General features: G+C 48.9%; 1 protein-coding gene across 1 annotated transcript in view; it reads right to left on the reverse strand.

Annotated features, from left to right (window-relative positions):
• Positions 1 to 19,570, reverse strand: part of srgap3 (SLIT-ROBO Rho GTPase activating protein 3) — a 76,780-nt gene extending 57,210 nt beyond the window's left edge. The window contains 1 exon segment of the mRNA XM_039771077.1: positions 18,727 to 19,570. Coding sequence (XP_039627011.1) covers positions 18,727 to 18,793 — 67 coding nt within the window. The 5' untranslated portion in view covers positions 18,794 to 19,570.
• Positions 19,571 to 21,129: the final 1,559 nt, after the last annotated feature.

Raw genomic sequence — 21,129 nt, forward strand, 5'->3', positions numbered from 1 at the left:
TGTGCCCACCGTCTGTCAAGACCATGCAGCAGACCTCTCATTCAACAATCCTGGCCCCTCACGGCCAATAAGGCCTTCCAACAAAGCAAGAAAACATCCACTGCACATCCAGCCCAGGCAGGAACCGACGGAGCTCCACTGCAGACGAAGGGTTCAAGCAGAGCACTGGAGCATGAAGCTGACCGCGGGGCTTGGCGTCCCCCGAGAACTCATCCAGCTGCCATTTCATATATTATTAATGGAACTCTGGGGGCGGGGAGGGCCTTCGCGCAGTTTATGAATGCAAATTCTGCACAAAGCTCGGCGTGCGTTCAACGGCAAAATCCACACGACTCTAAGAGAGCCCACAGGCGACCACCGACTTGAGGGCCCAGGCTGGCTGCGATTTCTGAGGCTTACTTAAAAATCAGGAGGTTAGACAGCACGCGGCCTGTTAATTAGACATTTACACCCTCTGGGGGAATAAAGAATATGATTTTCAAGTGAAGCGATTATATGAACCGAAAAAAAAAGACAAATTGAACTCGCTCTCACATTTAAGACCTCTCAAGTGTCGACTTCAATGTTCTGACGTTCCGGCCCCCTTACAGCTGTTGAAGTCTGCGTGTGCGCAACACGACTACTCTGTGTGCGAGTCATGAAACGTCACGTCAGAGAGCCTCACAATCACACCACATTCTTCACATATCGTTAGCAAATCTATCAGTTCTGTTTTAACAAAAAAAGGAATAGTGCAGTGTCAAACAGCAGGACAACCTCCTGAAGTCGGCTGAAATGGCAGAACACGTGCGGTGTTGGCATTAGGGGGCTATGGGGTATGAGCCCTTCCAGTGAGACTGGCATCAGAGGCTACAGGGTATGAGCCCCTCCAGTGAGACTACACGACAGCTAGTGGTGTTGGCATGGGGGGCTATGGGGTATGAGCCCCTCCAGTGAGACTGGCATGGGGGGCAACGGGGTATGAGCCCCTCCAGTGAGACTGGCATGGGGGGCTATGGGGTATGAGCCCTTCCAGTGAGACTGGCATCAGAGGCTACAGGGGTATGAGCCCCTCCAGTGAGACTGGCATGGGGGCTACAGGGGTATGAGCCCCTCCAGTGAGACTGGCATGGGGGGCTACAGAAGTATGAGCCCCTCCAGTGAGACTACATGACAGCTAGTGGTGTTGGCATGGGGGGCTACAGAAGTATGAGCCCCTCCAGTGAGACTACACGACAGCTTGCGGTGTTGGCATGGGGGGCTACAGGGTTATGAGCCCCTCCTAATCTATCTGCACTTCTGTTTTCTACATTATCATCAGTGCACTTGAAACCCCAAGCCAATACTCCTGCCGTCACCCCACTCCCTAAGAGGGAGCCCAGACACCCCCATATGTAGGCTTTACAAGTGTAACGACTCGCTTGGCTCTCACCTATGGGTTCAGAACACGACAACGACCTGGGGGCTGAGGCCCCAATGGCACCAAATCCAAGAAATGCCCCCTCGTAGCAACAACGGCTCGACTGTTTCTCGTCTGCGCACCTCAGCGGCTGTATTTCTACACGCCTTAGTTTGGTCAGAAAACGCGTGAAATGGCAGCGTGCGCCGTCCCTATGAAGAGGACACGATGAACGCGGCACCAACATTAAAACGACTTACTCTTATTACTCTTAGCCGGAGTCCTCTGTCCATGGTCATCTTTGAACGCCTGGCGCGCAGACCGGTGAGGTGACTTGCTGGGGGACGCAGGGGGTGAGTCCCAGGATTGGGAGCCATGGCCACGGGAATTGAAGTCCAACCCTTAAGCAGTACGCCACTCCATTAAGGACTGCGTGAGATTTTTCACGATGCGAGCCGCATATGGACGCTGAGCGCCTTCTGCTCTTCGCCCGCTGCCGTGACGTCAGTGACTGAAGGCGCGTCGCTTGAAAAAGCCGCGTAACAAACCGGAAGTGGCAGAGACGAAGCCGCCAAGGATCCACGCGCTGGTTTGCCAACCGCTATTAACAGAAGAAGAAGAAGAAGAATATGATGATGAAGAAGAAGAAGATGATGATGATGATGAAGAAGACAACGCTGCCAGGCAGACAGACGAGGAGGAGGTTCCGAAGCATAAACAGGAAAAATACAACAAAAGGTAGGTTGGAAACGTTGTTCGAACCGCATGCCAACCCGTGCCGTGTGTGTTTCTCGAAGGATCGTTTCCTGTTACCGTGGCCTGTCCTTTCACAACGGAGAACCGTGCAATTCCAAATCGACTGCATCGTAGCGTCGGTGTAGGCGTTCAAAGCCAATACTTTACGGCCGTACGGTTCACCGTTACATCAATATTTCCATCTGCATTACCGTATTTCCGGAGCATGGCGATGTCTGAAAGGATTGCAGTGATCAAATACGAAAGGGGTCATCCCAGGGCCCCCCATGCGGGACTCGGCGTTAACTGTAGCGGCCTCCTGTGTATCTCGCGCACCCTGCCACCTCAGTTCGGAACAGCGGCCAGCATGCACTTGTCGAGGGGCGATGTCAAAACGTGAAGTCACCAAGAACGGTGGTGTCGCTGAATGAGCGTCGGCCGGGGGGGACACGACCGTCTTGGCGGCTGGGGGCTACTGGTGTGCTTTAGTTACTATCAAGTACTTTTACTACTTCCAACTTCACTACTACTTTATCCTCTTAAGGTCCAGTGCTTTTTAATTGTCTTCTGTTCACTCGCAGTGATAAAGCAAAGTCGTTAAAAAGATTCACTGACAGTTTTTCCAGCTGGTGTGGAGTTGGGACCATAAATAAGTGGAGTTGTCTCCCCATTCTGTTTAAGTTGTCTCAAGCAGGACGTTTTAACACGTTATCGTGGACGCCGGTGCCGAAGTCGTCTTCTCCTGTGTGCGCCTCGGTATAGACAGACAGATGGACAGACGAGTGTGCCATTCAATGGAGGTGATGCATTCATTCATTCTTTTTGTCTTCTATGTCTGTTTATCGGTATTGTTCTCCTGCCACTACAGTAGTCTGTGGTGAGATACAAATAAGAATTTCATTAGACTGGTGACGCATGAGGAGGGGCGCAGTAAAGACATCGGGTTTGCATGGCCCTTCATGCCCAAATGGCGCTCCTCCATCAGCTCCAGCTGACCTGCCACAGTCCACAGACATGCCAGTTTGTATGTGTGGCCCGAGTGAGTCCGCGTGTGACCCTGCAGTGGACTGCTGCCCCGATCAGAGCTTGTCCCTGCCTTGTGCCTGGTGGGTTTGGAAGATTTCTGGATGGATGGTGACGTATGACTAAAACAGTCTGATCAAAGTCATTATTCCTGGGATATTCAGCTTAATGACGGCATTTGCTGATCTCGTTTGCCCTCAGGATGTCCGATTACACGACTAGAATGACAGATTTCACACCTTTTCAGCACAGTTTCATATTTGCAAAGCATTTTCACAGTCACTTAACATGTCGCTTGACACAAAGGGTTTCAAGCTGCAGTCTCGTCCTTTTCTCTTAGCAGCCCATCATAGGTACGACAAACACGAGACAGGTGAGCCTCCCTTCCGTTTTCGCAGTCCTAAACACCTGCATTGCTTATTCCTCGTAGTCGCATGCTACTCATTGAGCGCTCATTGGCTGTCAGCTGTGTCACACACTTAAGACATATCAAACCGGGTGTTGCCGAGCATTCTGACAGAGTCACTGGGATGTCAAACTACACGACTAAAGGTCACGAGAGCACATCTAGCATTCCCAGACTTGCTGAGATTATGTAAGTGAAGGCTGCAACTGACAGTCCCTGTGACAGGGTCTATAGTTGTGGGCCTGACAACCATATCTGCATTGGAGGACCATCATCACACAGGAGACATTTCTTTAAACCTGTGGTTGCCATCATCATCATCATCATCATCACCATCCTTGTCTCATTTTTTTTACAGTTAAGGTTTAGATGTAGGGTAAGAAGGAAAAAGACAAGGAGTATCTTAAGCCAGCAAATTGTATCAACATACATACAGAGGAGCCTAGCTGATTAAATCACCTAACAGCAAAAAAGATAACTTTTTAACAGACAAAAATGAAAATAGCAAGAACTTTTAAACTGAACAACTAACACTCCCCAAAACACTGAACTAAAATGAAGAAGCAAACGTAAGCAGCAAACAAGAAAAACTTAAAAGGTTAAAGGGACTCGTTTCAAAGCCAAAACCGCTCTCCAATATCCTCAGCAAAATATCTGAATCCTAATTCTTCAAGTAATGTCCTGAGCAGGCGGACCCTCAAAAAACATTTACTTTGCAAAGAGCGACTTGCAATAACAGCCATGCTTTAACTTACTTGATGTAAAGACCACCTTGGAGGAAGGGAAAATAGCAACAGAGAGAATGACTCAAACCACGGGCCGACCCCAAAGCCAGCACACCTGGGTGATTGGGAGGTCCTGTCCCAGGGGCTCAATGGGTGAGGAAACCTAAAAGTTGACAGCCAGAGCTTTTTACGATGACACATCTCCCATTTCTGTGTGCTGCCCCCTAGCTGCTCAACTCGCTCTGTTACGAGTGCCTGCTCTTCTTTCCTTACGACAGTCTGCATCCCATTTGAAGATGCGGTCGGGCAGCACTTTTTGGCAGTCAGAAGGCTTTTCTCAGAAGGCATACTTCAAACTGTGGGCGCAGGCTTTGCCAATCGGAGGACAGATCACAGTATGACAAATTTAATCAGGGCACAGAGCATCATTATGTACAGTATGTGTACCAAGATTTTGTTTTTTTTTTTTTTTGCTTGCAGGGACAAATTTCTTGCTGGTAATGTTTTGAATTTTGGAAGAACATTTAGAGGAATCTGGGGCATTTGTTCCACCGCAGCAACACAAGGAGTGAGAGGAAGAAGAGACCTTCACAGACGGTAAGTATCTGGATTTAGACTAAATGTAGAGAATAAGAACCTTGACAGACCTCCCAGTCCATCAGGCTTATTTGTTTAGTTAGTAGCTAAGCTGTCCCAGTATCTCCTCCAGTTCCTTCTTTAAAATTGTCTGCTTCCACTTCACGGCATGGTAGTTTGTTCCTGAATTCCGATGCAGTCTTCAATGCCCTGTCAGTTTCCACTGCTATCCTCAAGTATGTGATTTGCTATTGAAAGCATTTTGCCTTATCGATGCCTTTGAGAGCTTTGAAGGCCTGGATTCAGTCCCGACCCAGCCTTCTCTGTGCCATTCCTTAACATTTTATTTGCCTTTATTTTGAATCGCTTCTAAACATTGCTTAGATGATGAGAATGTAGTATTAACACAAATCCCTAAATCCTGGTCAAAGGACGCTCAGTGTCTCCCATCTTGTATTTGTAATTGACATTCCTTTGGCCCACATGTAGCAGTTAGCACTTTTCTACATTAAACTGCATTTTCCAGGTGTTTGCCTCATTCTGAATTGTGTTTGTACCTCCTCATATCCACTCTCTCGCTCATTTTTGTATCATTTATGATTTTCACAGGTTTACTATCTACACAGGAATCACTGCCATTAGTATAAATTCAAAGTACAGACCCTGGTGATTCCACTGATGACCTCCCCCCATGTGTAAATTGATTTTAATAATACTAGTTCTTTACATTTATATAGCGCCTTTCTCACTGCTCGGAGTGCTGTCCACACAGTGCAGTCTCCTTACTGCAAGGCAGCAGCACTACCACTCACTCACTCACTCACTTACTGTATTTTGCTTTTATGCCTCAGGGTCACCTGAGCACATGCCCCCTTATCTTTAAAGAGGTGCCAGGCTGCTCTATTTGCAGTTTTTTTCATTGACCCAGTTTCCCAACATCACTTCACAGGTTAGAAGTGAGGCTCTGTTAAGGCCCACCTCCAAGGCGAGACTTACTCCAAACTTAAGAAGGCCCAACACAATAAAGGTGTAGGCTTGAGCAGGGGCTGGGGGGGAGATCAGAGCTGGAGGCACAACCCATAGGGGGCTCAATACACAAAGGACATACCAAATATCAACTAAATGGAAATAAGGACAGAAATGCACAAAATATTTCCATCCATCCATCTTCCAACCTGCTATTTCCTAACTACAGAGTCATGGGGGTCTGCTGGAGCCAATCCCAACCAACAGAGAGCGTAAGACAGGAAACAAACCCCGGGCTGGGCGCCAGCCCACCGCAGGGCACACACACGCTCACACACACCAAGCACACACGTGGGACAATTTAGGATCGCCAGTCCACCTAACCTGCATGTCTTTGGACTGTGGGAGGAAACCCATGCAGACACGGGGAGAACATGCAAACTCCACGCAGGGAGGACCCGGGAAGTGAACCCTTAAGGGTCTCCTAACTGCGAGGCAGCAGCGCTACCCACTGTCCATACAAAATATTTATTAAAGAATAATAAAGTGCAAAAAGGGACTGGACAGACATTTAAAGAAATGCACACATAGAACCATAACATGAAAAGTAAGTAAAAAGAAAAGACCTGCGGATGAGGCCTTGGCTCAAACATAACGGTAAGGAGGTGCCGGGCAGCTGATGTGCCTGCCGTGTGGCACCTAGCTAACAACTTCAGGTTTTGACCTTCCCCCAGTCATCTTCTAGATTTGATTCCCGTTTGGTGTACAAATCTCTGAGTGTTAAGCGTTAGCTGACAAAAAAAGCAGGGCATACTAAATGAATGGAGGTGACCAGCACAGCAACAATACCTACTTGCCAGTTCCTGTGCCCACTGCAACAGCACCCAAAGCACCAACCCAACAAACACCTTCATTAAAGTAAAAGTCAAAACCAAAACTGGGGAGCCCCACGTGTGAAGAAAGCAACCACAGGCCGGCTGTCTGCTTCAGCATCACAGGACCATAAGAGGTGACCCTGAGAGAGGGCGCACCGCACTGCACTGCCACACTAACCTTTACTCGGCCTGTCATTACTTTACACCATGCTGCTAAATGTCCACCACTAGCACCTGACGGTATGGCATCTCAGTGGACTCTAGGCCTTCTTTCATACATTTCATTCATCTTTGTCAGCTCTTTTCCGTCCGTGGTGTCAGGAGGGCTGCCTTGCAGTGGATGTGTTTCTTCTTTCTGCCCCCTACAAGGGTCTTTCTTTGGGGAGTTTTTTTCTTGTCGTCTTAGGAAGATGAGGGTTTGAGGGTTGTCAAAACCAGGGCCTGTTAAAGCCCACTGCGGCAGTCCTTGTGTGATTTCGGGCTATGAGAGACATAAATTATGCTGCTGTTGATGTGACATCACACATGCTGGACAGGTTTTCAGGCATCTTTTTTCCAAATCAATTGGTCATCATTTGCCTAGAGGATTTTCCTTTTCAGGATGTGGCTGATGTGGATTGTTGTAAATTGTACTTAAAGTCACCTGGTATATTTGTGTATATTATGAAGAAAAGTTGGCAATAGCGGTTCTTGTAACCAGTAGGTGGCACAACTGGTAACAGGCCTGTGTTGATCAGGATCCTGAAATAAGTAGGGAATATCTGGATATTCGATCTGGAGCCCCCCAAGCCACTACAGGGTGCAATTTCTTGCATCTTCTTAAGAATATGGTGAAGATGGCTAATTTGGCCCCCACTCTGTGGTGCTATTAAAGTGAAGGAGTACATGGGGCCACTAGAGGGTGTTCTACCCGTGTAGCCCCAGAGCTTGATGATGTCACCTGGGTCACCCAGATGTGACCATGGGCCAAGGCTGAAAAGCTCAATCAGGTCACCAGACAGTGAGCTCAGAATGGGGAGGTGCTGGTGTGGAGGAGTTTGAAACGGAACAGTGGGCAAGAGTGACAGCATGCCAGAAGACGTCTGCACATGGAACTTGGTGGTGCCAGTGAGCTCCATCCATTTTCAAGCTGGTTTAACACACTTATGTTATCCCAGCCACATTGAAGGCAAGGCAGTTGTTGACGGTGGATGGGGTGCCAGTCCGCCAGGGGCCACATTAAGTCGCACACTCACAGAGGGCACCATTGGTGTGCACGTGCTTTGACGTGAGAGAGTGGAATATCGAATACAGAAATCCACATAACGGACGATGCACTCGAGGCCCGTCCTGACTGGTTGAACCCTCTTATGTGGCGCACACGCATTTAGAAACGGAGTACAATGCAAACGCGATGACACCTTCAGGAGCCTGTGAAGAATCCAAGAGGAAACAATAAAAGAGATTCGTCGTCTGGGCCAGTCTGCCTGTCACCTCCTTGTCACGTCCCAACACAGACAGCTGTGAGGCCCGATGTGCGTTGGAGTGACGATAACACGGACATCTCCTAGATGCTTTAATAGCACCTGCCTTTGTTTTAGCTCCTTTCCTCTGTAAGCGCCTTACATGAAGCCCGTGCATGCTGTCTGTGTCTTATATTTTTGCAGTTGGACGGCAGGACGCTCATATTCGGGAACTTGCTGACGGTCGCAGTACATCAGCGACAAGATCTGAATTTGCGGCCTTGTGGTTTTCAGCCGATGCCTTGTTACAGCACAAAAATGTCCTGTCTTTGAAAAATAAAACCTTGCCTGCTCTCACCCATCATGTTGTTTTCACTTTCGTGTCAGAGACGTTTTCAGACATTGTGGTCTGTTCTTTTAATTTGAACGCACAGCCATACGTATGGAGCCCTGTTAAAAACAGCAGCAGCTGAATATCTGGTTAAGTGTCAGATCAGAGCACAGCACGGCACTCGAATTGGCGCATTTGAGCCGACAATCCAGTTGATCTGACAGCACAGCAGATGAAGCACTGGCTCTGACGGGACTCGCCGACTCAGGGTTTGTGAGTAGGCAGCCCCATCAGGCCGGGCCAAACCGCTCAAACGTAGCCGAATGCAGCGCATCCGCCGGCCCACTTGGGCCCTGCCAGTCAGACGTGTAAAAGCTGCATCTGCTGCTCAGAGCTATTCAGCCTTCACCGAAGTCATGTTGTGAAGGACGGGCCTGTGCCACAACCACAGCACACTATTTTCATACTCGCGGGAGAAAAAGCCATCCTGTTCTGCTTGGCTCTTCGGTGACTGCCTGTTTCTCATTAGCTGCCGAGGCTTCTCTTTTATTGTCAGCAGAATGCGCTGACTGGTTAGCCTAATCCTGGGCAATTCACTGGCCGCTGCCTGATCCGGGTGCAAAGGGCCTCCACCCTCAGTCTTACTGCTGTGCAGCTAACAGAAAACGGAAACCCAGCGATTATTAAGAAACGTGTCCCACTGCTAACACATCAGTTCTCCAGTTTCTGTTTAATGTGTTTTCAATTTATGGAAAAATTACATTACAGCTATGTTAACTGTCAAAGATGGGTAATAGAGTGCATTTAAAAAAATCTCCGCTATCTCTTATCTTTGTGTACCCTCAGCGCTGCTCCTATGCCCATCCTCAGTACCCTCATGTGTCTCAACCTCTCTCGTGCAGCACTTTCTCTCTCGACTGCATTCCCATACAGCCTGCTTATTCAGACTCTCATTTCGAGATGTCCTGCTCATCTCTTGTCCACTTCTTGACTAGCACCAGTGGCAGACAGGCCCCCGTTACCCGCTGTGAAAACATCATTCTTATTCTTCTCAATACTTCCTGTGGTTGAAGGCGACTCTCAGCGTTCCTCCTACGCCTTTCCTCAGACCCCTTGGGAGTGTCAAGCAGCCTTGCCTGGCACTTCCTGTCTCAATCGTGCAACCACTGTGAAACTGACCAATCAGATCAAAGCTAAACTGACCGATCCGATTGCTTGAAGGTACTGGACACACAGGCAGACATTAGCTTAGAGATAAATGTTAATATGCATTGTATTGTACTATACAGCTAAGATTAATGAAGTGACAGCACTGTGCTCTTCCACATTTCACATATCTGCACCCTGTACCAATGTGGGTCTTGTGGCATCTTCCTGCTGCCCTTGTGTGAAGTGTGTGTGTGTGTGTGTGTGTCTTCTCTTTAAAGGACTCGTGTTCTGTCCATGGGGAGTGTTGTTCGGTTCAGCTCAAGCTCCCTCCAGCCCCATTGAGGACACATGGCTGGCTATGGAGTGGACTTTCACTGTCCCACGAGGGGAATTTGGGTGCAGCAGGAAAGTCCAAAGAGTAAGAGGTTTTTACATGGATACAAGAAGATAACGAGAGGATATACTGTAGACAATACAGTTTAGCACACGCCGGTCACATGACTGTGCAATGCTTGGCACTACCACCTCATAAAAATAGAGCCCAGGGTTCAAATGTCATGCCAGGTTGCTGTACCTGTACAGTCTGCAGATTCTTCCCATGCTGGCAGCAGTTCCATTTCCACATCCCTAAATATACAGACGTTACGATACTTTAGGAATGCGAAAACTGGCACCACGTGTGAGGTTTGAGCAGGTGTGCTGAAGTGGGCCCAAAGATGGTGCTGTTCGGGTATGGCATGAAGTAGATTAAGCTGGCTTAAGAATTATATTCTATAATAGTATATGATAGTCGCTTTGTGATGTGTACAGAGCCCAGTGAAGTTCCTACTTGAAAGTCTGATCAACAGGTCACCACTGTCCAGTGCCATGAGATAGAAGAGAGTGTTCAAATACAGACCTCCATTTTAATTCATAAAAAACACAAATCGGCGTCCTTGACAAACTCCTTCCTCCAGTTTCTGTGCTGCAATTACCTGAAAACTTGTAGAGAAGCAGAAGCGAGAATGACGAGCTGATTGTGAAGCCGAGTTCAGTCAAGTAGTGGGCAACACGGCTGTTGATCTTGTATACAGAATGACATTCTTCTTCTGGTATGGACTTTGAGAAAACCGTTACACCAATAAGCTAAAAATTAGTGTTAAACGTCAAATACGTTTACAAATAAAGGAATCGAGAGGTGTGCGGGCGTGTTACTGTCTTACAGGTGACCTGTTTGTGTATGGACATGAATGAGAGCCAAGCCCTGGATGTGACATCACGTATGCTGGATAAGGATATTACCCAGAGTGCCGTTTGGCTCCATCCCATTGGCGAGTCACTGCAAACAGGGGAAGCTGTGTCTTGTGATGTGTGAGGGAGGGAAGTGGCACTGTTATTGGTTTAGGGTCCATCTAATCTGCTGATGGGCGTCTGCCTGTCTGTGTTAATTATAGCAGTCAATACATCAGTTAGACTAATCAGCAATATATTTGTTTCAGAGTAAGTACATACATTGTCCAGTTATCTACCTAAACTATCAGAATGTTTTGTTATATTGTGATATGGATTTTTGGCCAAGATGGGCTTTAAAAGGGTCTAGCTTTCCTCTTCTTGACTCAGCTGACCTTCTTTCAGACTTTTCTAGAAATGCGCGCCGGTTACAAGTGTGGAAGGCCTACAAAGCCACGGACGGCAATTCACAGCCAACTGAATTGGCAGCCAAGATGATTCTATTAGACTTGGTGTGGCAAATTCCAAAGCTTTGGTAGAAGTCTGAACCTTCAAAAGCTGGACACCAGGTGCCCATACCAGATGGCATGAGAGCTGCCCTCTTGGATATTAGAAATGTCTGCACTGGATGGACAGTCCCAGATAAAGTTCCCTTCTCACAATAAACAGAACTGCATCATCCAGGCTCAGCCATGCTGTCGTCTTTTATGTGTCTGTTCTGGCCCAGAGCCTTCAGTTTCTTTAATGTGCCTCCTATGTGGTGTTTAACGCTCTGAATCGCAGGTTATTCTTCCTGTACTTTGAGCAAAGCAAAGGCGCTATATAAATAAGATGTGACAGTACGGGCCCTGTGTGTATTCATATATTAGTATAATACTGTGACACCAACGCTTATTTGCTGTTAGTAATATTTCACTTTTATCACAATTTACCGGTAATATGAAAACATGAGAACGCACGGCGTATGACAAACGAGGTACTCGACATCACACTCTGATGCGTCTTAGGTGGGCTCACATAAGTCTGTCCCAGTGAAACGCCTTGGCTCCCAGTGGACTGATTTGGCTGGAATTGGGTGCACTCATTCTTCAAGGACATTTGTCAAAAAGTGGTGTGTTGTCATTGAGATGTCTTGAATAGGATGTGATGTGCACATTTCTGAAATTTCAAAAACCCATTGACAAATATGCAAAGTCCTCCATCTTTAACCTGAGACACATCACTGTACTGTGTGTCCTGTCATTTGCTCTTCAAATGTCAGTCATTTCAACTTGTTTTTTTGTTTTTTCCGTCAGCCGCTCTTAATAGCCAGACAAATCCTTGATAAAGATCACTGAAGCAGTGCCAGAGTCGCACGTGGCAGGGAACAGGCAGTCACATCAGCAGCCTGCATGAAGCTCGGCCAGGCCACACCGACGTATCTCTCCTGCGACCTGAAGTCGTACCAGGTAAGTTAAGTGAACATCACGAGGTAAAGGTAAAAAGTGCGAGCAAGGAACAGCAGAAGTCACTTTACTTGTGTGGACATGAAAGGGAGAGAAATCGAGCTCGGTAAGCAGCACGTGGCTCTGGGCCTTGTCACGGATGCGCCAAATGAACACTGACTTTATGTTACAACCTCATGGCTGCATTATCTGCACATGCAATGAGTCCATATTTGTCTGACACTGCAATTTAATGGCAAACCTCTACAACGACCCTTCGATCCATTGTGGCAGCCATTTTAGCTTCACCAGAGATTTTAACTGCCCAATGTGTACTCCTGTCAGTACTTTTATGTTAATAAAATATGAACTAAAATTAGTCATTGAACATCCACAGCCAACAACTAACAGTAGTAGAAAAAGTACAGCTGTGACATCCCTCAGTTTGGGCTCTGCCATCTGAAGGTGCCATTCTGTAGGACGGTGAGTGGAACCGCACACAGGGCATCCGGATTTGGGCCAGCCACAGACTAGCACAGCATCACTTGATTTCATATTAACATTTCATATTAGCCGTATTTAATTTGCGTATAAATAGGCATCAGGGAATGTTGATGATTTTGCTCTGATCTAAGGGTCATCTGTGAACCAAAGACCGCCCAGCTGATCTCCCTTAAAGGATGAGTACCAAGGTTAAAAGGCACACCATGAGTGAAAGGGCATTGGATGAAACTGCTGGGTACCAACTGCAGCACCACCAACTCTGCCACACAGACAAAGCGCTTAGAATCTGCCTCTCTTTGGTTCGCAGTGTATAGTGTCTTTCATTGGCACAGCAGTTGCACGCAAATCCCACACTGGTGGTACAAAGAGGAAGCAGGGACATCAAAGGAGGCAAGAAAAGGGAAAACGTGTCACATGACACAGAACGCCAAAAAGCGGCCGGCACATTTAGGAAAGACTGACAGAATGCACATGTGCCCTCAATAATCTTTCCATTTTCTCTTCATGAGTGGAATTTCTTGAGAGCCATGTGGATTATTACTGCATCAGTTTTTCCTCAGCTGGCAGACTGGAGCTGCCAAATTAAGGAGATGGACGGCAATCCCGACTGCCCAGCTGGGGACACGGCAGGAGGAAGGGAATCGGAGTGAATGGGAGAAATAAGCAGTGGAGCATCAGAATGGGGTCAAAGGTGAAGTTCACTAAAAGCCGCTAATGACAGACAAAGGAGCCGGCAAGCTTGGCCTGTGCAAATTAGATGGAGAATATGTGGAGTCGAGCGAGAGGTAAGCTACAAGCTGCCTTTCTGGCTGGTCACTGGCTCAATCATGCAGACTGACCCCGTGGTCCTGGCACCTTTCTTTTTCTTTCTATCATGGAGTTGGGGTAAGGTTGCCAGGAACAGTAAAGTCAGTTGTAATCTCCACACTTCACATCACAAAAACAACACTTGATTTGCATCACAATGACTATCCATTCACTGCAATGCCTTGCCATCCTCAGACACAATACACAAATGATCAAATCTCCAGGTCAGTCCACTTACCGATGTAAGAGCAGCATGGTGGCACAGTGGTTAGTAGCGCTGCTGCCTCACAGGTGCAGGCATTCGGGAGTCAGATTCTACACAATGGCTGTCATCCATCTTGACGGATGTCCTCCTGTGACGTCATTGGAGGTTTTCCACCTTCACTTTTGACCCTCAGGTTAGATTAATTGGTCATTTCAAATTGGCCTTGTATGTACAATTGGGCTTGAAAAGGACTGGTGCCCACTCCGGGTTTGCTTCCTGCCTTGTGAGATGTCACATTTTGTTAGGCTCCCTCAGAGACGACGTTGTGAGCCAGAGGCACCGCCGGGTAAGGTAGGGAAGTAGTGAGATAATGGCAGACAAGACGTTCGGCACTTAGCAAGGCTGCCTCGCAGTTCTCAGTCCTGCTGATCCTCGGGTTCTCTTTACGTCTGTGTAGGTTTTTCTTCCACATCCCAGAAGATGTGCAGCTTAGGCGAATTGTCCTTGTTTGCACAAGTGAACCCTGTGACAGACTGGCAGCCCATCCAGGGTTGGCCCCTTCCTTGTGTCCAGTGCTGACCGGATGAGCTCCAGTCGCTCCCATGACTTACATTAAGTGGGTTTAAGAATGCCATGTCAGATTATGTTCCTTCCCCTTACTGTGGGCTCTCCATAAAGCACCTGAGCCCTTCCACGCAGCCATGGGTAGAAGGCAGCAGCTATCATGGGGTAGGAAGCCAGTCTGTCACCGTCATATTCCAATAAGGAGGAGTGGCGAGCCATGACTGCCTCGCCTCTCCATGAACCCAAGTTCACTACACCACCATTTCACTGCACAAGGTCACTTTGTATGTTCTCCCTGTGGTTTTGTGGTTTCCCCTGGCATCTCAGGTGTACACCACCTCTCAAAGTCATGATTTATATTTATTACTTCAATGCAGTGTAAAACAGTCCTGTGCCAATACTGCGGAGAGTCCGTTTCATCTGTATCGGTGTCACAGTCACCTTATTCCTTTATAAGGAGCCAAGCCAGGGCACCGCTGGAGAAACTCGCTCAAGAAAACACACACAGACTGTCGGCCATTGGACTAGTCTGATTCCTCAAGAAAGCCACACGAGGCTCATTTGCTAAAGGTGCATTTACAGATAAAATTCAGGGGCCCAAGCCTGCATGGCAGCACTGGGCACAAGGCGGGTCACAGGCCTGGACGAGTCACCAGTTCAGGGGCCAGTTTGGGTTGGCCAGTTAGCCTGACCCATACAATGCAGACACATGGAGAACATGCAGGACACTCAACTCGTGAGGCTTTGGTGCCAACCATTGTGCTACCTATGGCTGCATTGCCCAATGGCACAACTTGATTTTAAGAGGGCAGCTGATGACATAATACAGTGAAGGTCCCCAACAACAGGGTGCAGCTCATTTGTCACAGACTCCTTACAGTGTAAGTTAGGGTCATCGTCAAAAAGTGAAAGGCCCGCCTGTGCTGCCCAGTTCACACCCAGCAGCCCCATAAACTCCAGAGAAGCCACCAAAGCCTGGCACGACACGTAAGGGAGGCTCTCTCCGAGGACCACCCATGGAGTGTTTTAGCCAGCTTGCACAGACACCCGAGTGCCTAAGACGGTCGCCTGCACATCTGCTGACCTGGTGTCCCCGAGCCGCTCGGCCATCTTGGGACGCGGCCCTGTCTTTGTTTTCCTGACAATGCATGGGTTTGACGCTGTAACACACACAGATGTCCTTGATACTCCGCTAAGGACTGGGGGCAGCACTGCCTTGGCATCGGGTACCTGCCTTCCCATTGTGCTAAATTCCCATCCTGACCTCCTCCTCACGTTTCCTCTGTTTTGCCATCTCCCCTCCATGTTTAAGCAGTTCCTCGTCCAACTTTATGTTGTGATCAGAGGAGGAGGAGAAGTTGTTGCCTTTTTACCACCATGGCGCAAATTCCGCTTGTGGAGCAGAAGTGTGAATCTCTATGGCAGCCCCACAGCTTTCTCTGGCATCTGTCTCCATCTCAGCATGACGGCTCTGTCATTTCATTCTGCCATGCTTGGCACAAAGGCCCCATGCAGTCGTAAGAAATTCATCTCCATTCTTGTGAGACAGCAACACTAGGAGGAATTGTCAAACTAGAGGCAGGCAAAGGCCGAGTTAGCAATCCCACCATTAACACTGCCTCACGCCGCTCTGTGGCAAACGCAGGCTGTAGGGAGGCATTTAGGAAATCCAAGGACAAAACTAAAGCGAATCCTGTACCAGTGGGTCTCCTCATAGAACCTGACACGCCAGGGCACCAGCCACGCTATGTGGTATGTGGCGCTGTGGACGACAACCCAGTAGAGTGAAAATGGAGAAGCCAGGCCTGCCGCCTCCTCGATGAAAGCCAAGTGTTTGATAAAGAGAGGGACAGACAGGAGAAGACGGATGTGAAGAGGCTTTGTGCAGCACTTAAGGGCACCTTCATCATGATGAAGACAACGACATTACACTCTGCATTGGGACATGTGGATGGGTGAGAAAGGCACAGTACCGCAGATATGAAGGGTACTGTATAACTGATTAATACATACGTGGATACAGGCGCTATATAACAATGGGGGGACATGAGAGACATTTATATAAAGAAGACATAAAAGGTCCCAGATCAATGATAGAGTAGACATGTATGAAATATATGTGAAAGGCTCTATGTGACCAAGAGAATGGAGACAGAGTGACAGACGGATAGCATAGAAGATACTGAAACCTGCGATTACAAAGTGGAGTAACTGATCAACTCACAGGAAAGGTGCTATAAAGTAGGACACCACGCAGAACGTTGCTACAGAGCTGGCAGACACGGCCAGATGTGAAAGGCGCTATAGAGCAGACAGATACAGGCCCTTTGTCACCTTGCCATAGACCACCAGCAGCTCCTCCTGCGGCCCACCTTCAGCCACCCCCTTTCTTCTCCTCCATGTTGTGCCTCGCTGCCACTCCGCCCTCTTTGCACCCGAGCTCTCGCCAGCACATCTTTCAGTTCAAGCTCCTCCGGCAGCGGCCTGACATTGACGGCACGGCCCTCGGCACTGACGGGTAGGCACGGCTCAGGCGCCCGCCCGGCTCCCCTTTAATCCTGATTGTCGGCTGATGGATTTCTTGAGCTCCCTGTGCGTTTGTGACACGGCCGATCCTGACGGGTTTCAGTTCAGTTGTTTAGCGCTGTAATCGACTGCCTTCAGTCCAATAGCCGGATGGTGGGCTTATCTCAGCTCGCACTTGTAATTGTAGCTATGAACGTAGACGTGTCTCGTGTACGTGTTTATGTATGATGTGATTTTATCAAAGTGGACATAAAGACCCAACTGAACATAAATGGCTTTAAAACAGGAAGCCCCTCTGACTCCGTGGACAGGTCAACACCCACAGGACTGCAGGGGCCGCCTTGGGTCGACGTTATCAGAGTCTCTGGCCGAAAAGGCGTTAGAAAGGAGACGTGAAAACAGCGTGACGGACTGAACGGAGGGAGGCAGCCGCGTATCGGCAGCTCAGACTCTGAGACGAGGAGGCACGCCGGCCCATTCCTGACGTGGGTCACCTCACCTGGAGCCTCTGCTTTATTATCAATGGAGGATGATGGAGAGCATCGCATCCGGTCACGTGGAACATGCATTTCTGCCGCACACATCACGGCCATTTGGGGGCCCGCCCCTTCACTCATGGGAATGAAAGACAAGGAGACAGCGAGAGGGGAGAGGTGACCCCCAGTTCAACAGGGGCCTCTGCCACCTTCTTCTAAATGAAAGTGTCACCTGTGTCAAGAGTAAGGCACAAGGCACCTCACTGGAATAAAACAAGGCTGCCGGCACTGACCACCTCAGGACCACCTTGACATCCTTCCTGCGACACTGGCACTAGATGGGTTAAACTGCGCCATCTGCCAGTTCATTGGCAGTACATGAGTGGGCGAATCCGCTTTTCATGCATTCAATGATCAGAATTTCAGATACAGCAGCTTTACTTTCACGGGTAACTTCACACAACTGTGTGCTTACTATTAGTAATATTAATAATACCAACATACTTACGTGACCCACTTACTGCTGTCCTGGCACCTGAGCCTGCCCAATGCAACACTGGGGGGTCAAGACCAGGTCTGTTCACTTGTACCCCGACCGACCAGACCATCATCACCGAGTCGGCGGCGCTAACCACTGCGCCACCCTGCCCAATTAAAGTGCAATCTACAGCACAGGCTGGGAGGGAGGCGGTCACTGAACTGGGGATTTTATATTTAGATGAATACAACTGGTCCCACTCCAGAACGGTGTCACGTTTACAGGGCCGTACACGCCTCACCGGGGAAAAAATGGCTCCGCGTAGCCAGTCAGAAAAAGGGAAGGAAAAAACAAAACAGCGAGGGACACGCGCGCGCGCACGTGGCCCTCAGTGTGGGCAGCGGCGGGCAGCGGCGGGCAGTGGCAGCGACATCTTTGTCTTCAGGGACTTGACACCAGTTGGTCACAACGCACACACTGCGTCAAGTCTAATTCAGGACCCGGGGAAGTTCACAGCAGTAAAAGCGGAATTCCAGCGCTGGACACCCCCCCAGCCATGAGCAACTGGGGGGCTCAGTTTCGCTTCCTCCACACCAAAGGCGATCGATCCCAGTAACCTTAGACAAGATCCGCAGGGCGAGTGGCGCGGCTGCACCTCGGCGGCCCCGCTTTCGCCGCTGCATTGCGGTCAGTCCAGCATTCGGACACCTCAGTGTCGCACGTATGTGGACACACAGTTAGTTCATGGAGGGATGCTTTCCGTTTAGCTCCACAGCTCATCACCGGCGACTTTACAAGACACACAGCAGCCGCAATGGCGAAACAGCAGTAACAATACAATTATAATAATAACAATCAAGTATGCTGATCAAATCAAACGCCGACAGACAATGAGCGCGCCGGTCGGCTAAGACAGACAACACCAACCTTTCACTTGCGTCTCGTAGTCGGTGATGATCTCCTTGTCCTTTTTGAATTTGGCCTGCGAAGACATGTTGCCGGGGAGTCTGCGGGGTATTTCGCGAAGTGCCGAAGGAGGGTCCGGAGATCCGAGGGGCAGTCGAAGCGGGAGAACAGTTCGATCTCCTGCCTTCCCTTCAGGAACGAGCGGCGCTATCGAGGCGACCTCCTTTTCCTTCTTCCCCCTTTTTTTTTTCTTTGCCTTTATGAAAGGCGCCCTGGGATTGGCAGCACAAGGGGCAGGTTCGACATTCAAGACGAGAAAAGCCGAAGAAGAGCAAGAAGGCCAGAAGTGTGTCTTTGGTCAGCCGGGGCTGGAGAGAGTCACCTGCTTCAGAGAAATGGAAAAGGTGACAGCCGAGAAAGTCCACTACGGAAAACGAGGGCACCTCCTCGCAGGGCTCCAGCGGGCTGCGGGCACCAGCTTCCTGGGCGAAGTGGCGATTCACCCACGGAACGAGCGAGCTTGCGGCAGAGCCCGTGCTATGTCCCCCTCCATTCTGCATGCATTATTTTAGAGCGAACAGAAAGGACAAGGGCGCCGCAGATGAAGAAGAAGAAGAAGCGGCTCGGCTCATCTGGAGACCACTGTGCACACTGAAGATTTTTCTGCTGCAGGCTGAATTGAGACGCGTCACGGCAGACTCCTCCCATGGAGATTTTCTTCTCCCCCTTTTTCTCTTTTTCATAATCACAGCCTCATTGTAGCCGCAGGAGGACCTCTGCACCTCTTGCGACAGAAAAGCGCAGCCGATTCAGCGGGGCGGATCACGTGACGGGCGTGCGGCGGCGGCGGCACACTGACGGGGCAGAAAAAAGAGAGAGAGAGAAAAAAAACACGCAGCGCGCCGGGCGCGGAACGTGCGGACTCGTAAACTTCACCTCGTGTCTCGGCGCTTCCGGCTACCTACCGGAATGGAGGAGGAGGTCTGGAGACGCCCGCTCACCTTTACGAAGGGAAATCGCGATCAAGGTGCCCACCAAGAGGACGGGCACGATGCCAGTCTGCGCTGGACTCGAATCGCCTTCGGCTCGGGCTTCTCTTCCATCTTGGCATGCGAACAAATGAGCGTTTGGTGTCACCGTTGGATCGGGCAGCAGCCTTCCGTTCGACAGGAAGCCCAACGAGTGTGCCGTGGGTGTTTGGGGGGGTGAGGGGATTTTGTTATGGCCTTGGTAGAGCTGGGCACTTTTGTTGTAAGCAAAATAAAATAAAAAAAAGTTCTGTCAAATGTCCAGCTTGAATTGGAAAAATCAAACGAATATAAGCAGCATTGAACTTATTTTACAAATGTTCAGCTTGTACAGTAAATGTCAAGTGTGCATGTCAGATATCCAGTCTGAACAACAAGTGGCAGGTAGGCAAAGTAAAACTCGACTTGTAAGTTAAACGTCCAGCTTAGATGGCGAATGTCGGGTGTATGCTGCGGCATTCATCCCGCTTACACGACCAAACGGCAAAGTCACATGTGCGGGACTAAGTAGATCTGTTAATTACTGTCAACTAAGCGGTCTCTGCAGGTCTCTGATGCTATGGACGGCGTTAATAACACTTGGCGTGGGATACTGAAGAACAGAAACCTCTAGGGGGCCAGCAGTGTCATCAAGTCACTCATTACTTTAACAGTGGTGGCTGCTCATGTCCTGCACGACACCGTCACAGAAAAATGTCAAGCTGGTATGGCAAACATCTGAACGTCTATAGCAAAAGCCAGATGTATAGATAGTTGTGAAAGGCACTATATAATAGATAGACAAGTGGACAGAGAGGAGGCGCTTGATCTGTCCCCAAGGACACATGATGGCATCTAATAAATACCGTCGCCTGTGGCGAATGTGTCACTTAGATGCTGTACATGCTTGTCATTCTCAGCGTCCTGTACATCATGACACCTCCACAAATCACAGCATGCAGTAAGCACACACCCCTCAGTCAGACCACCACTGTAACCAAGTCGGGCCTTCACTTCTTTTAGGTTTACTTTGGAGTTTTGGTTAGACTTACTACTGGTTCACTTCCCTTTTCTTGATTTGTTACATATTCTCTTTTCGTCCTCTTGTTATGTTAATTCAGTTTGTTATTTTCTTTATTCTCTGGAGATTGAGCCCAGGGGGACGAGACCCCCTGACACTGCAGCTTCAACAGTGCTTGGCCAGTTTAAATGTCTGAGATGCCGTGGCTGGCCACTGAGGCATCGATTGGTTGTCTTCTCTTGGTTTTCATTATTGAAATGTTTGTATGTGTTTCTTGACTTTTGATCGTTCCTTGGATTTTCTGCTCTGCCCTTGTCGTGTGATTTTTCTCCTTCGGATTTGCATTTTGTTCACTTCTGGTTTGTGTCTTGGAGGTCACATTTGTAATGGAGTGAC

The sequence above is a fragment of the Polypterus senegalus genome, chromosome 12 (genome assembly GCF_016835505.1).
Source record: "Polypterus senegalus isolate Bchr_013 chromosome 12, ASM1683550v1, whole genome shotgun sequence".
Classification (NCBI taxonomy): Eukaryota; Metazoa; Chordata; class Cladistia; order Polypteriformes; family Polypteridae; genus Polypterus; species Polypterus senegalus.